This window comes from Pristiophorus japonicus, chromosome 1 (assembly GCF_044704955.1).
Source record: "Pristiophorus japonicus isolate sPriJap1 chromosome 1, sPriJap1.hap1, whole genome shotgun sequence".
Classification (NCBI taxonomy): domain Eukaryota; kingdom Metazoa; phylum Chordata; class Chondrichthyes; family Pristiophoridae; genus Pristiophorus; species Pristiophorus japonicus.
Genome location: NC_091977.1, coordinates 200,321,886 through 200,337,154, shown reverse-complemented (window position 1 = coordinate 200,337,154; position 15,269 = coordinate 200,321,886). Strand labels below are relative to the sequence as shown.

Below are 15,269 nucleotides of genomic sequence, written 5' to 3'. Positions count from 1 at the left end.
AATATACAAAATGGCTGGCCTTTTATACACGTGCGTGCAGCCCAATGACCTCCAACAGTGACGCCATCTAGTGGCTAGTGATCCCAAAAGTACATACATGACAGTTACCATTCCCATATGGTGCGGAATGCAATTTTGGGGCCCTAATTTTGTATTCCACCACATGAACTTGGATAGAGCAGAGAAGTGAACCCAAGATTGGCAGGGTTCAAAGCTGGAAACAAATGAGATCTTACCAAAGCATTGCGTAAGCCTTTTATTGTGGTTCTAGTTTTGGAATGAATATCCAGGCAGTGTGGCCTTTACAATAGACAACTGTGCAGTTATGCACATAGGCACTCTTAATGAAAGCATAGACTGCAACATGAGTGAGTGTCAATTAGAGGTAACTGGGAGGGAGAATGGCTTGGCACTGAGCACTGACCATACCCTCAACGTTGAAGTGCAGTGTCAGCAGTCTCCAGCCAAGGCAAACAGACTCCCAGCTACTGACTGGCTATTCATTACACCTTAAGACCACAATAATAGATTCATACAAGGCTTTGGTAAGTCCTCAATTGGAATACTGTGTCCAGGTTTGAACCCATTAATTCAGGAAGGACTTTATGGCACCGAAATCGGTGGCCTTACCGCCTACTGCCACCGACTGCTGTCGAATTTTGGCTCCGGTCTCCCCTCTGTGCCAGTTTCCACTTGGGCTAGAGCGGGCGGGAGGGGAGTACCGCCAGGAACCGCCCGCTTACGGCTGCTGGAGGCCAAGTAGCATAAGTGACCTCCCGCCTGCCGAGCTGCCAGATTGGTGCGGGCGGAGTCGGTGGGAGTCGGCACCAGCAGGGGAAAGAACCACTGCATGGAGGCTGTTCTAAGCCCGACGGTATGTAAGAACACCTGCAAAAAAAGTTTAGAGAACATCTTCAACATTTTTTTTTACAGCGACTTACCTGGAGTCCCCTGAAGATGTTCCGGTGGTTTTTTTTGATGATGATTTTTATTTTCAGCTCCTCCACCCTCCCTGGGCCCAACTCCATCTTCGGCGGCAAGCTCATTTGCCGCCGAGATTGAGAGCTCCCGCCTGCTGCTGTCCAGATTGGTGGTGTAAGCCGTTATTTGGCCACTGGGTGGTACTGTCACCTCCTTTATAGGAATCTCCCTGGCAAAGTACCGCCCGGTCTCTCGGCGGCCATCGGTGATCGTTTGGGCAGCACTTGGGTGGGCCTTGGCCTTCACCAATTTCAGCCCCATTGACTTTGGTGAAGATGCAGAGAAGGACAACAAAATGATCCCTGGCCTGAGATCATTGAACTATGATGGTAGATGTGATGTATTGGGTGTTACTCACTGAATAATTGGAGACTTGGAGGGGATCTCATCCAGCTATTAACAATTATTAAAGGCAAGAACAATATGCATGTCATGTGCTTAGGGGGATGGGGTTGGGTAGAACTAAGAGTTATGAATATATAAACGGAGGAAGTCGGGAGTGAAGTTGCATGTCCAGAAGTTTTACTTTACCCAGAGGATGATCGACCTATGGAACAGGATTGCAGTGGAGGTGCGTGAAGGCTTTACAATCCTTAAGAAGGCAATAGATTTCTGGAAAACAGGCTGATATGGAGGTAGGGGTAAATTAATCTGGAACTAATGATTTGGTGCTTCTGGGACTTGCCTGTTTTCCCATCAGGGATTGGAAATTAATTTTGAAAGAGGACACCTCAGTTACCTACAGGTCTCTGTTTTTTTGCCTCGCCTAGCAAGTGGAGAAAGAAAGGGTTGTTGCATGCTGACTAAAACAGCCAGATATGGGGACAAGCACATATGGCCTTATCTCATTCCAGACATATAAGCTTATGTCTGGAATGAGATCATTTGTAGCAGAATCCAAATCTAAAACAGTTAAAGGAACATTTTTTTCCAGTTTTTGCTCATCCTTCTCCCTTTCTGCCTCCTCATCCAAATAAATGCTCACATAAGTATTGACCTCGAATGTCAGTGGGCCACTAAATCTCAGGGAGCATTACGTGTGAGTGCCAGCCTGTGTGTGTGCAACAGCCTGTGTGTGTGTGTGTATGTGTGTGGTGTGTGTGGTGTACGTGTATGTGTGTGCTTCCATGTGTAAATGTGTGTCTTATATTTTCATTATTTATCAGAGATCTGGTTCTACATGTATCCATTTAGTGGCCAAACTTGATGTTATGGTAACAATGTGAAACAATTCATTTTTAAAAGCTGAAATTCTTTCAAATACTGATACACTGAAGACATTGTATAATTTATATTTGAAAGACAACACAGTACTTGTCCATGATGACATCTGCACCTTGTAATTGCTGTGATGGTCAGCATTTGTTTTTGCATATTTTATCTGTCTCAGATAGTGTCTCAAAAATAACCACAGTTGAAAATACACGCCAAAGTTTAGTCTTAACAACACTTTTGTAAGGTTGTTTTTTTAAACATGAATACATATTGCTAAACCAATGCTATTGCAGTAAACCAACTACGGAGTTATAGCATTTTAGTATTTTCTCCTAGTCATCTCAGACGGTGGTTATTAACAACAAGAAACACGATCGCATTTTCCATTTATATTTATATTTTTTGCAAATAGTTTAATGATGGTAAAGTCAATGTAATTTTGGACTTGTGCAGGACAAAATCATAAAACTGAATGATAGCTTACAAAATATAACTCAAGGTGACATACAGCTTTGTTCTTGGAAGGAAAATGGATTGGAATTCAAAGGAATAAAGATGAATTTAGTTACTCACCCAGCCATCCTGTACTGGAGTTTTCTACACACATATCCGTCTCGGCACTTGGCAGGACGAAACCCACCACAAATACTTCCACTCCATCAGCCATGAGAGACAATCCCAGCACAAAGAACAGTGCCCACTGGAAGCGGCCGTGCCCACACTCCTGAATGATCAGCTCATACTGCTGCGCCAGCTCCTCCTCGTCGGCCCTCCTCTCAGCATCCAGCTCCTCGCGGTCCTTGTATTCATCTGAAACAGGTTGTCCTATGGCGACCTGGTTCTCCTTCCTTTGGCCCATATCTGGGATTCCCTGGTACTCCCCTTCATAAATCTCATCCTCCTCATCGTGACCTTCAGTAGCATCACTTGATCCTTCATCTTCATGAGGTTCTTCTCCATATGTCCCTCCACGATAGTTGTAGCCCTCATCATCTTGAAAATTAGCATAAGATGTCTTAGAGTATTCATCCTGTGTGTAGTCTGCTCCTTTGTTTGCTTTCTTTACTGTTTGCTTCTTAACTTCCTTGGCAATGTCTTTGGCACCCCTCATCAGGGTAGTCCTGTCCCTGTAAGCATCATCCATCCTTTCTCCAATCTTAGACGCCTTCCTTCAGTGAACAGACTGAGCCAGAGGATACAGAAAATAGGAACCACCGTCCAAATTTGCAACCTTGGGTTTGGGCTTCTGGCATTCAGTTTTTAATTGATACACTCAAAAAGCTCGAGAGTTTAGCGCTGGGGTTTCAGTGTTGGCAGCTAGTGGTTGATGATTGCTATTTTGTTATATTCCCATCATCGGGGACCTAGCACAACAAAAGAATGAATGGGGGAAAAAAAACAATCAGACATAATGCCATGTCAGTTAAATTGATTGACTCCAAATGAGGTCTTACAGTGAGCAGAAAACAAAAATTATTATATTTGCTGACTTAATATTAAACACGTATTAGTGATAAATTGAAATGCATGATATTTTCCTTTCCTCAGTTTATTTTTCATGCAATCGGCAATATCTATCATGACGGAATTTCTCTTTTCAACCATGGATTGAAATGGTGTACCTGCTGGTAGAGTGAAGGATCAGCCAAGCAGTGAGAGGAGAAGCAGCAGCAGGAGTCCACTGATTTGGATGGGGAGTCTGGTAGGGTAAAAAAAACGTTCAGAGAATTATTTTCATAATTTTCAAGAAACATTCTACATTTTGATGAAACAATCGGCCAGAATTTGCGGTGAGCAATAACTGCGAACGAGTGGGTAATAACAGAAAATGAACAGCGTTCGCTGTTATTACCCATTTGTAACTGACGGCAGCTTCAGGATATAGCGCATGTGCTTCCGACCGCGGAAATCCTGAAGTTGCGGTCAGTCATTCACTGCTCTGACACTGGCTGCACTGTGGCCAACCGCTCCCCCCCCGCCCCCCCGACCACCCATCAACAGCCGGCAATCAGAGTCATGAGGGAAATCAGTGAAACTGACAAAAACGTTGGCATTTCTGCGATAATATCGCTGCTAAGTACCCCATTAACAGTTAGACCTTGTTGGATAGGGTGTAACTGGGGTTTTAACAGTGTATTGATGCTAAACAAACATTGAAAAAACTAATTTTAATTTTGTGGAGTGTCAACTTTACCCATTTTAATAAAAATTCTAATTTTAAAAAACTTGAAAAATTTACTTTTTTTTTAAAGTTTGTTCACCTTTATATCAGGTTTCCCTTTTCCCCATGTGAGAGCCCCAATCTTTGTTTTGCTCTCTGTAACATTTTTAAAAAGTCAGAATAAAAAGATCTTGTACATTTTCTGGTTCCCAGTCTGTGAGAATTCTGCATTGTGATTGGCCGCTTAGCCAGCGTGTTGACGTCACAGCAGCTAGCGCAATGGAATTCCCACTACATTGCACTGATCGCAATTGAACGTCGGAAAAGCCAAATTTCTCATCACAGAGAGTGCGAGATCTTTGTGGGCAGTTTTCTTCGGGGCCAGCAGCAAAAGCCTTTGCTTTGCCGCTGACCGCAAATTACGGCCATGATTTAAGTTGAATTTTATTGCTTTTGTCGTCAGATTTTCCACAAAAAAAACTCTTAACCAAAATTACACTTGTAAGAACTTCTTGTTCTCAAAGATAGTATTTGATTTCTGAGTGGCACAAAATTTAGATTATGCATGATACTTCAATTGGAAATTGATAGTGATACCATTTTTCAATATAACCAGCAATGGGTCATCATCATAGCCAGTCCCTCAAAATCGAGGAAGACTTGCTTCCACTCTAATAGTGAGTTCTCAGGTGACCGTACAGTCCAATATGGGAATTACAGTCTCTGTCACAGGTGGGACAGACAGTTGTTGAAGGAAAAAGTGGATGGGGAGTCTGGTTTGCCGCACGTCCCTTCCGCTTGATTTCTGTATGCTCTCGGCGACAAGACTCGAGGTGCTCAGCGCCCTCCCGGATGCTCTTCCTCCACTTAGGGCGGTCTTTGGCCAGGGACTCCCAGGTGCCGGTGGGTTGTTGCACTTTATCAAGGAGACTTTGAGGGTGTCCTTGAAATGTTTCCTCTGCCCACCTGTGTAGGAGTTCCGAGTAGAACGCTTGCTTTGGGAGTCTTGTGTCGAGCATGCAGACAATGTGGCCTGCCCAATAGAGCTGGTCGAGTGTGGTCAGTGCTTCGATGCTGGGGATGTTGGCCTGATCGAGAACACTGACATTGGTGCATCTATCCTCCTAGGGGATTTGCAGGATCTTGCGGAGACATCGTTGGTGGTATTTCTCCAGCGATTTGAGGTGTTTGCTGTATATGGTCCACGTTTCTGAGCCATACAGGAGGGCGGGTATCACTACAGCCCTGTAGACCATAAGCTTGATGCCAGATTTGAGGGCCCGATCCTTGAACACTCTCTTCCTCAGGCGACCAAAGGCTGCGCTGGTGCACTGGAGGCGGTGTTGGACCTCGTCGTCAATGTCTGCCCTTGCTGATAGTAAGCTCTCGAGGTATGGAAAGTGGTCCACGTTGTCCAAGGCCACGCTGTGGATTTTGATGACTGGGGGACAGTGCTGTGTGGTGGGGCCAGGTTGGTGAAGGACCTTTGTCTTATGGATGTTTAGTATAAGATCCATGCTTCCGTATGCCTTGGTGAAGATGTTGACGATGACTTGGAGTTCAGCCTCTGAATGTGCGCAGACACATGCATCATCCGCGTACTGTAGTTCGACGACAGAGGATGGGACGGTCTTGGATCTAGCCTGGAGGCAACAAAAGTTGTACAGGTTCCCACTGGTTCTATAGTTTAGTTCCACTTCAGCAGGGAGTTTGTTGAGCGTGAGATGGAGCATTGCAGCGAGGAAGATCGAGAAGAGGGTTGGCGCAATGACACAGCCCTGCTTGACCCTGGTCCGGACGTGGATTGGGTCTGTGATAGATTCATTGGTCAAGATCATGGCTTGCATGTCATCATGGAGCAGGTGGAAGATGGTGACAAAGTTTTGGGGGCAGCCAAAGATCATGTCCGTTGTACCCCATAGCAGATGGAATCTGCACTGTGACTCCGGGAGGAGCTTCTCAGCCACAGGGAGAAGACGGTTGAGGAGGATTCTAGCGATGACTTCCCAGTCATTGTATACCAGAAATGGGTATTTGGAAAGTGTAGCACAAATGACCTCAGAGAAAATATATATATGACCCTATGTAGAAGTGATTACATTAAAAAACAATCCTGTTGTACAGTAAGTATAAAATAACATCGTGAAACTTTCAGATTTGAGAGCACTACAATATTTCATCAGGAAAATGTGTATTTACTTTATAAAATCATAACTTTGTACATTAGGAGAGGATAAAAGGGAATATAGGAATTCTAGTCATGGACAGGCTGTATCCTGGTTAATTCTACCCCGCCATGAAAAAAATTAGCATTTTAAATGTTGTTGACTTTTAGGCACTGGTTCACTAAAGTACACTACAGCAAAGTGTGTTTTAACTGGCCCGGTTTTTATCACAACGGCTGTGTATTACAGGTTCAAATACATGCCACATCTAAATGATAGTGTGTTAAACTCTGTCAGAGGAGTTGATGAGACAAGCGGGTTTGATCCATGCTCTGCTTGGCATGCTGTTTCCACACACTTGTCCACTGCAATGAAACAGTGTCATGGAAGAGGTGACATTGCGCCCCCCAATATAAATCTTAGTCAGCCACCGCAAAATGGGAAAAACTATTTCCAACGCATTCAGAGTAATCCATAATACATTACACTAATGTACTAAACAGCAGCTGCATTTCAAATCTGCATAAAATCTTATTTGTGTTTACCTTGTCCTGTCTCATTTCATTAAACTTCTATAGCTGTTTTTATCAATAGGTGTCCTACTGCAGTATACTCCAGAAACATTCAAAATACGGTAGCCAAATCCATTGGGATTTTCTTCTCAAGTAGTAATATACTTAGATTAAGGCAGCAGGGTGCTAATATAAGGCTGTCTGACATATCTGTGGAAAGCCACCTGCTTTTTCCAGGGCTCCCAAAGACAGCTTTAAGAAAAGAGGCTCCACTGTAATAATAATGATTACCAGCAAAACTGCTTTAAATGCCTGTCTGGGAATAACAGAATAAAAAGTTAAACAGTCAAGTGGGAAAGATTGTGTGACAGGGCCAATTATTTGTGGTGGATGCCTATGTTTTTAAGATAATCTGTTCTACAGCTTTATAGGCAAACTGTCCTTAGTCTACCTTGTACTTCTTAATTACTGTTATCTATGGCCTACTAATGAGAATATAATTATCTCTATTGGACTATACGTAAAATAGTATCACATAAGGTATGTAATACCGGCTTGCTTCATTTCTAATTGAAGATCTTTTTCCCACTGTTTGCAATCGGGTGTCCTGATTGTACAGGCCCGGTATTTCAGCACTCTGGATAGCTCGTGGATCTGGTTACAAAAGGGAATTGCTATTGTGCCTCAAACTCCTAGGATTGCTTTTCAACTGTCAAAATACCACAGCTTACACATCGACCCGATAAAGGAAATTCAAGACAGTTTATAAAATGCACTTTAACTGCTTTTCAGTCATAATATAAAGTTCAGGGTAATATTTCACACGAGCTAATACATGTAATTGTCACAAGTTCACATGTGCAGGGAATACTGTGGCTGCAAATAAATAGCAGGTAAGGAGGGCCACACGTCTGAAAGGACTACTGCCCTTAAAGAGCTGCTTTTAAAAAAAATTGCTGATGTCAATTCTGCTGATGGCTGGGAAGAAGATGAAGTGTTTTTAAGAGCCAAGTACCAGAATCATCCCCGTTGATGAGGGGATGCTGGAAGTATTACTGGGGGAAGTGCAACAAAGGAAGGTATCAATTTTGAGGCAGACACAAACCCTCCTCTCCAAGCCTATGTGCATGGGGAATAGCCCACAGAGTAAATGCAGTTTCCCACATCCATAGGCTATGAAAGCAGATGAGAAGGAAGTTCTCTGGCCTCAGGAAGGTGCCAAGATTGACTATAATTAGGCCACTAAGATTAAATGAATGCCTGTAGTATGCATGCACCAAACACTGAGTGATAGCCAGGTGCAGCATCAGAAATGCAGCATGGAAAGCACTGGGCAAAACCCTTCAATCCTTTTCACCCACACTACAATAACTGTAATGCTTTAGCAAGACTTCCAAAAGGAAAAGACTTCAATTGCTCACATAACTGCTGAATGTTTTGACAAATCCACATTGCTTTTCAACCTGTTTGCATGCTGTATAGTAATCCCTTCACATAACAACATCAAATGTAGGCTGGGCACCAAGGAGCATTTCACGTGACATCCAAATGCTGAAAGCGTCTGTTTGTAAAGGAGGCTGCCCACAACCAACAAGACAAAACCAACACTGGGTGAAATCTAGCCAACCTGTGCCAACTGACCTGCCATGAAGTGGTTACCTTACAAATTGTGAGGGTGGTGGTCATAAAAAGGTGAGGGCAAGGGAAGGCTTATTGGCTTTATGTTGCGGGACCCATGGATGTATACCTTATAGGGATTGCATACAAAGCTAGACTTATTACTAACTAGAGTGTTTCGTGCAGTCCTTTGCGAACCTTCAATGCTCCCTGTATGGTATGGCAGAGACTAGGCAGAAGTGTAACTCTGAGATCTGTGCAGGCATGAAAGAGGCTAACGGAGCATGTGGTAACCTCATGGCCACCTACAGAGGAGCACCCCAAGGACAGAAAGAAAAGCACAAGGGCAGTTCTGCTGGCCAACACTGTGACTGCTGCTTCAACATTTACTTCTCCAGGGCTTGATCCTGTTGAGAGTGCTGGCACAGTGGACTGGCAAAATGGAGGCACTGTGGCGACTGTTTGGGTATCACACACTCACCTGCATGATTCTATTCCTGTGATCTAGCAGCACTTGTAAATTAATAGAGTCAAAGCCTTTCCTGTTCATATATTCAATGGTTTGTTGTTCGGGACCTTGATGGCTACATATGTGCCATCAATGAGGTCCTGCACTTCAGGGAAGCCTGCCGGTTGTTAATGGTGCTGTTGCCTCCTTTCCAGGGGGAAAGTGAGAAAAGTATCTTCTCTGAAAAACAAAGCGTTTGTCACCTGCAATAGTGGATGAAATCTGACTAATGTGGCAAATTTCACCAGTGTTGGCTTGAAAGAACCCAGTTGTATAAAAGGTCAATGCTATGGTGACAACAATGGGTCGAAGGCTCCAGTAGATGGCATAACTTGATGATCGCCCCGCTTGTGAAGTGGCGATAGTGATGGTAGGTCTGCTCAGACATGACCAGGTAGGTATACCTGGGTTTGAAAACTTGGTTCCTGGGCCAATTCTAAGTCGGCGCCTAATACCTGAGGTGTAAGTGCACCTGCCTTTCTCCTCTCTACCTGAATGCCCTTTCCAAATCCAAACACGCATTGGAAAGCTGAGTGCAATGCCCATACTGAGCAGTGCGGTTCCATCTAAGATGCAGCAGCAAACAACAGCACTAATACAAAATCAATAATGCAGAATCAATAATGTAGTATAAAAAGTCGAACAATTAACCGAATTGCAAATCAGCACAAAGCTTTAAGAATCCAATTTCTCAAGCAAGCAGCATGGAAGCGTATAAACGGTGTTTTCTGCAGGAGAATAACACTACAGGAGTAAAGAAGTCAGAATTCACCATGGTATCTATTTTGACATGCATTAAATTAAGGGGTGTAATGAGACCTGCACATGGTTTTATTGCAGCTTTCCAAAAAACATAAACATATCTCAATTCAGGCAATGCGGATAGCTATAATGCTGGTAAATTCTGCGATGCACATGTGCAGAATACATGGGTCTGCTTCACCATGGGGGAATTAACCCTTAAATATACTGATTCTTCTCTTGAGCATTCATATATTTTAAAAATTCAAATGGAACGCTCGACTACTCAACCATCTGGAATTTTCTGAAACATGGGCTTAGAAATTCATTGGTGGCATGCTCATTTTTCAGGAGCAAAACAGGTTTTTAGCTTCCAATATAGTGGGCAACATGCACGCACACATGTCATAGTAGAAGTGCGCTGCCTGTCATACAGAATTTTATACAAAATTGCAGAGAAAGCTAGTCCCGATATTCCTAGGTATAAACTAAAGTACGCAATATATAAAAGCAGTCTGACAAAAGGTCATTGACCTGAAGCATTCACTCTGTTTCTCACTGCACAGATGCTGCCTGTTGATCTGAGTGTTTCTAGCATTTTCTGTTTTTATTACACAATATATAATTTCTGATATGATTGATCACAGAAACTCTAGATTTAGTCAAGAAAAATACTAAAGAATATTTCTCTCCCAGTGCAACCTATATTCCATTTAACGGACCTTGCAACACTGTGTGCTGACTACATGGTTCTTATTATTTTAGCTTCTATGCAATAACTGTTCAGGATTATAATCAGTCGTTCTGTATTTAACTGAAGGCATTTTCATCTCAATGCTGATTGTGTGCACACCAGGAAGAAGCCCGGCTTCCCCATTAACATCTCCTGCACGCTATAGATAAGACACATCATTATGTTCTCTTCAGGCCTTTAATTATTCATATGCAAACAACACAAAATCAGCTTTCATTTTCTTTCTTATTCTTTTAAAAAATTTTGCCACAAATAATATTCCTGTCATTGTAAGAATATTCTGCTTGCTTTTAAGGCACTGTGTTGGTTATCTGTTTTGCTGACCATATAGCTGTGAAATAAAGTAAAGCAACAAAGCAGACAGATATCTTGCGATGTTAATGACTTCATCCCATCCATAGATTCCATGTCCCAGTTACTTTTTTTATAATAATCTTTATATAGTAATCTTTATATTCCTCTGTCTTTTCATCTTATCAACTAATTTGATTGAGACAGTTCAAAAAAGCTCCACACCATGAAAGATATATATTTTTTAAAGCATGGAGAATTAAGGAAGTGACATCCTAATAGGTGGTGGAAATCATTATAAAGTTGATCATATTCTACAGTAAAGGCCACTACATACATTGAGCATGGATAAAACTGGCTAAGAATTGACTGGAGGGTTGAAAGCAGTGGGCACTTGTTAGGGGAGTGGTACCAGCATAAAGAGAACTATTCAATTAGCGACCCAAGGATTCCCTGCTGGGATCCCATTGTTTCTGACTTCCATTAATGACTTGAACTCAGAAACTTAATGCAAATGAGTGCAATTGGCAGAAAACAGCAATGTGGGGAGGCAGTCAAGTCTGATGAGGCAGTCCAGGACGTACACAATTAGCTAGATAAAATCTGTTATGGGGAAACAGTGACAAATAAAATGCAATATGGATAAAGTATATTGTGCATTAGAATAAAAAATGGCTGACATAATCTGTGGTGTTGAAACAGGCAATAGTGAAGTTGAAAGAGATCTAGGACTGTTAATGGTCTTGCTGGTTAACATATCTTGTTGTTAGGGCAGCAATCAACAAAGCAAATAACATGTTCAACTATATTGCTAATGTTCAATTATATTGCTAAATCAGTAGATTATCAGTCAGAGAATGTCAAGCTAAAACTGTAAATGCTCTTGTCAGACTGCACCTTGAGCACTGTGTCGAGTTTTAGCCACTGAGACACAAGGAAGACATTTAAGCCCTGGAGGCATTGCAGGAAAGAGGCAGGAGGCTGATAACTAGCAACTGAGAACAATAGCAAAATACTGCGGATGCTGGAATTCAAACTGAGTGACTAGTAACTGAGAATTGAGTTATGATGAAAGAATGGAAAAACATGTGGGACTAGAAATTGTTTGATGTCGCGCCCGTTTTACAGATGTAAAACGGGTGGCAAAACATCAAGCATGGCAGGTGTCTCCATGCTGGAATTGTGCCACCCACCGTATTGGGAGAGTCAGAAAAAGAGGTATCCAGGGCCTGTGCCTGAAACAGGTGTTAGACCCTTTGCATAGGTAAATAAGAGGACTAAAGCTTTCTTGAAGCCTCCTTTGCAAAATTGGTCTGCTCGGAATGCAGCCAGCGCGAGTCTACTGCGATCAGGAAAACGTGGTCCACATGCGACCTAACCAGCGGTCCTTAAAGGGACCACTGCAGGCTGCCACAAACAGGGCAATTTTGTTTAAAAAAATATTTATCTAAAAGTGGAGCCAGGTGGAGCAGGCTTGCGGGGTGGAGCAGGCTAACCAATTTCTATGCTGCATTCTTTAGCTTTAAACTGAGAGGTAGTCTCGTGGAGGTATAAAAGATACTAAACGGAACAGAATAGGTACATTTGGACTACTTCAAATTAAACCATGGAAATAGGACACGGTGCACAGGATAAAACTGATGATAAGAAAATTTAGCACTTGTGTCAGGAGGTTCTTCTTCATGCCAAGAGCGATCAACTCTGGAAGGGCAGTGAAGACAAACATCTTTAAATTGTTTGAGTGACACTTGAATGCTGTAATGGGGGAGACAGTAGGTTTTTCTGGATGGATGAACTAAGATGAGCCCTGCTAACCTCATAACAAAGGATGAAACTGAGTACTGTGTACAATGAGCAAGTGTGACCTTACCTCCTTTAATGAAACTCCAGAGTACAGGTACCTTGTGGGTGGCCTGCTTATATACAGTGCTCCCAAGGAATGCTGGGATCCCTTGGGACTCCAACAGGTAGGTCCTCTGGTGTAGTGTAATACAGGTTGCAAGGGGTTAAATACATAACATCACTCACCCGTGAAGTCAATAGTACACTTATTTACAAGGTGAGACGATCTGGGACTTTTCGCTCCCTTGTCGATCGTCTCCGTACAAATGCGGGTGTGGGTGAGTTGGTTAGTTCTTCACTGGGCTGTTGGGCAGCCGGCCTTACGGGGCTTCTGGGGATGGTGAGTTTGGCTTCGTGGTCAACCATGATGTCAGTTGTCACTTGTGTGTGTGTTGGAGGGTCAAAGTTGGTGGTGTCTTCTTCGGGTTGTTCGTAGCTGTTGGTGAACCGCAATTTGATTTGGTCCAGATGTTTTCTGTACGTTAGTCCATTGGCCAATTTGACCTGAAACACTTTATTCCCGTCTTTGGCTGTGACCGTGCCAACAAGCAATTTGGGACCATTTCCATAATTGAGCACAAACACAGGATCATTGATCTCAATATCGCATGACAAATTTGCGCGGTCATGGTACACACTTTGTTGATGCCGCCTGCCCTCCATGTGATCATGGAGATCAGGGTGGACAAGAGAGAGCCTTGTTTTGAGCGCCATTTTCATGAGCAGCTCGGCTGGGGGAACTCCGGTGAGTGAGTGGGGCCTGGTGCAGTAGCTGAGCAGCACTCGGGACAGCCGGGTCTGCAGGGAGCCTTCCGACACACGTTTCAAGCTTTGCTTGATGGTCTGAACTGCCTGTTCTCCCTGGCCGTTGGATGCGGGCTTGAATGGGGCAGATGTGACGTGCTTGATTCCATTGTGGGTCATGAATTCCTTGAATTCAGCACTGGTGAAACACGGCCCATTGTCACTGACCAGGACATCAGGCAGGCCGTGCGTGGGAAACATGGCTCGTAGATTTTCAATAGTGGCCGTGGATGTGCTTACAGACATTATCGCACATTCCATCCATTTTGAGCAAGCGTCCATGACAACCAAAAAGATTTTGCTAAGAAATGGGCCCGCATAGTCCATGTGGATCCTCAACCACAGTTTGGAGGGCCACGACCACAAACTTAGCGGTGCCTCTCTGGGTGCATTGCTCAGCTGAGAGCAAGTGTTGCACTGGCGCACGCATGACTCTAAATCTGAGTCGATGCCGGGCCACCACACATGGGATTTGGCTATGGCTTTCACCATTACAATGCCTGAGTGGGTGCTGTGCAGTTCACAAATGAACGTATCTCTGCCTTTCTTGGGCAAGACCACGCAACAGACAGTCCGCCTGCAGGGAAATTTCGTCTTTGCTCCTGTGGAATGGCTTAATCGCCTCCTGCATCTTCGCTGGGACGCTGGACAGCTCCCATGGAGGACACAGTTTTTTTTTACCAAGGACAGGAAAGGATCCTGGCTGGTCCAGGTCCTGATCTGGCGGGCCATGATGCGGGACTTCTCGTTCTCGAATGCATCCATTACCATGAGCAAGTCCGCAGGCTGTACCATTTCCACCCCAGTAGTGGGCAATGGTAGCCGACTGAGAGCATCTGCGCAGTTCTCTGAGCCCGGTCTGTGGTGGATTACATAGTTGTACGCCGACAGCGTGAGCCCCCATCTTTGGATGTGGGCAGAGGCATTGGTGTTAATCCCTTTGCTCTCAGAGAACAGCGATATGAGCGGCTTGTGGTCAGTTTCAAGCTCAAACTTGAGGCCAAATAAGTACTGGTGCATTTTTTTTATCCTGTAAACGCACGCCAGAGCCTCTTTTTCAATCATGCTGTAGGCCCTTTCAGCCTTAGACAAACTCCTGGATGCATAACACACACCCGATCCCGTATGACGATGCATCGCAAGCCAGCACTAATCTTTTACAAGGGTTATACAGGACAAGCAGTTTGTTTGAACACAACAGATTTATGGCTATCTTAAAGACAGCCTCTTGTGAATTCCCCCATACCCAGTCGTCTCCTTGCGCAGTAGCGCATGCAGGGGTTATAGCATGGTGCTTAACCCAGGTAGTAAATTACCGAAATAGTTAAGGAGTCCCAGGAATGACCGCAGCTCCGTCACATTCTGTGGTCTTGGTGCATTCTTGATGGCCTCCGTCTTGGCATCAGTGGGTCTGATGCCGTCTGCTGCGATTCTTCTTCCCAAGAACTCAACCTCCTGCGCTAGGAAAACACACTTCGAGCGTTTCAACCTGAGCCCCACGCGATCCAACTGACTAAGAACCTCTTCCAGGTTCTGCACGTGTTCGATAGTGTCCCAAACTGTAACCAGTATGCCGACTTTAGTAGGTTCTCCATGTTCCATTGGCAGATTGCCGTGGCCAATCGAATCCCAAACGGCCACCTGTTATAGATGAACAGACCTTTGTGCGTCGTTGATG

The 15,269-nt window shown here is 44.0% G+C and overlaps 1 protein-coding gene across 3 annotated transcripts in view; it reads right to left on the bottom strand.

Annotated features, from left to right (window-relative positions):
• sv2ca (synaptic vesicle glycoprotein 2Ca) overlaps window positions 1-3,340 on the bottom strand; it is a 257,495-nt gene extending 254,155 nt beyond the window's left edge. For all 3 annotated transcript variants that reach the window (XM_070868721.1, XM_070868543.1, XM_070868632.1), the window contains exon 1: window positions 2,770-3,340. In XM_070868721.1, the coding sequence (XP_070724822.1) occupies window positions 2,770-3,340 (571 nt within the window). The remainder of the gene's footprint in view (window positions 1-2,769) is intronic.
• Between the last annotated feature and the right edge of the window lie 11,929 nt (window positions 3,341-15,269).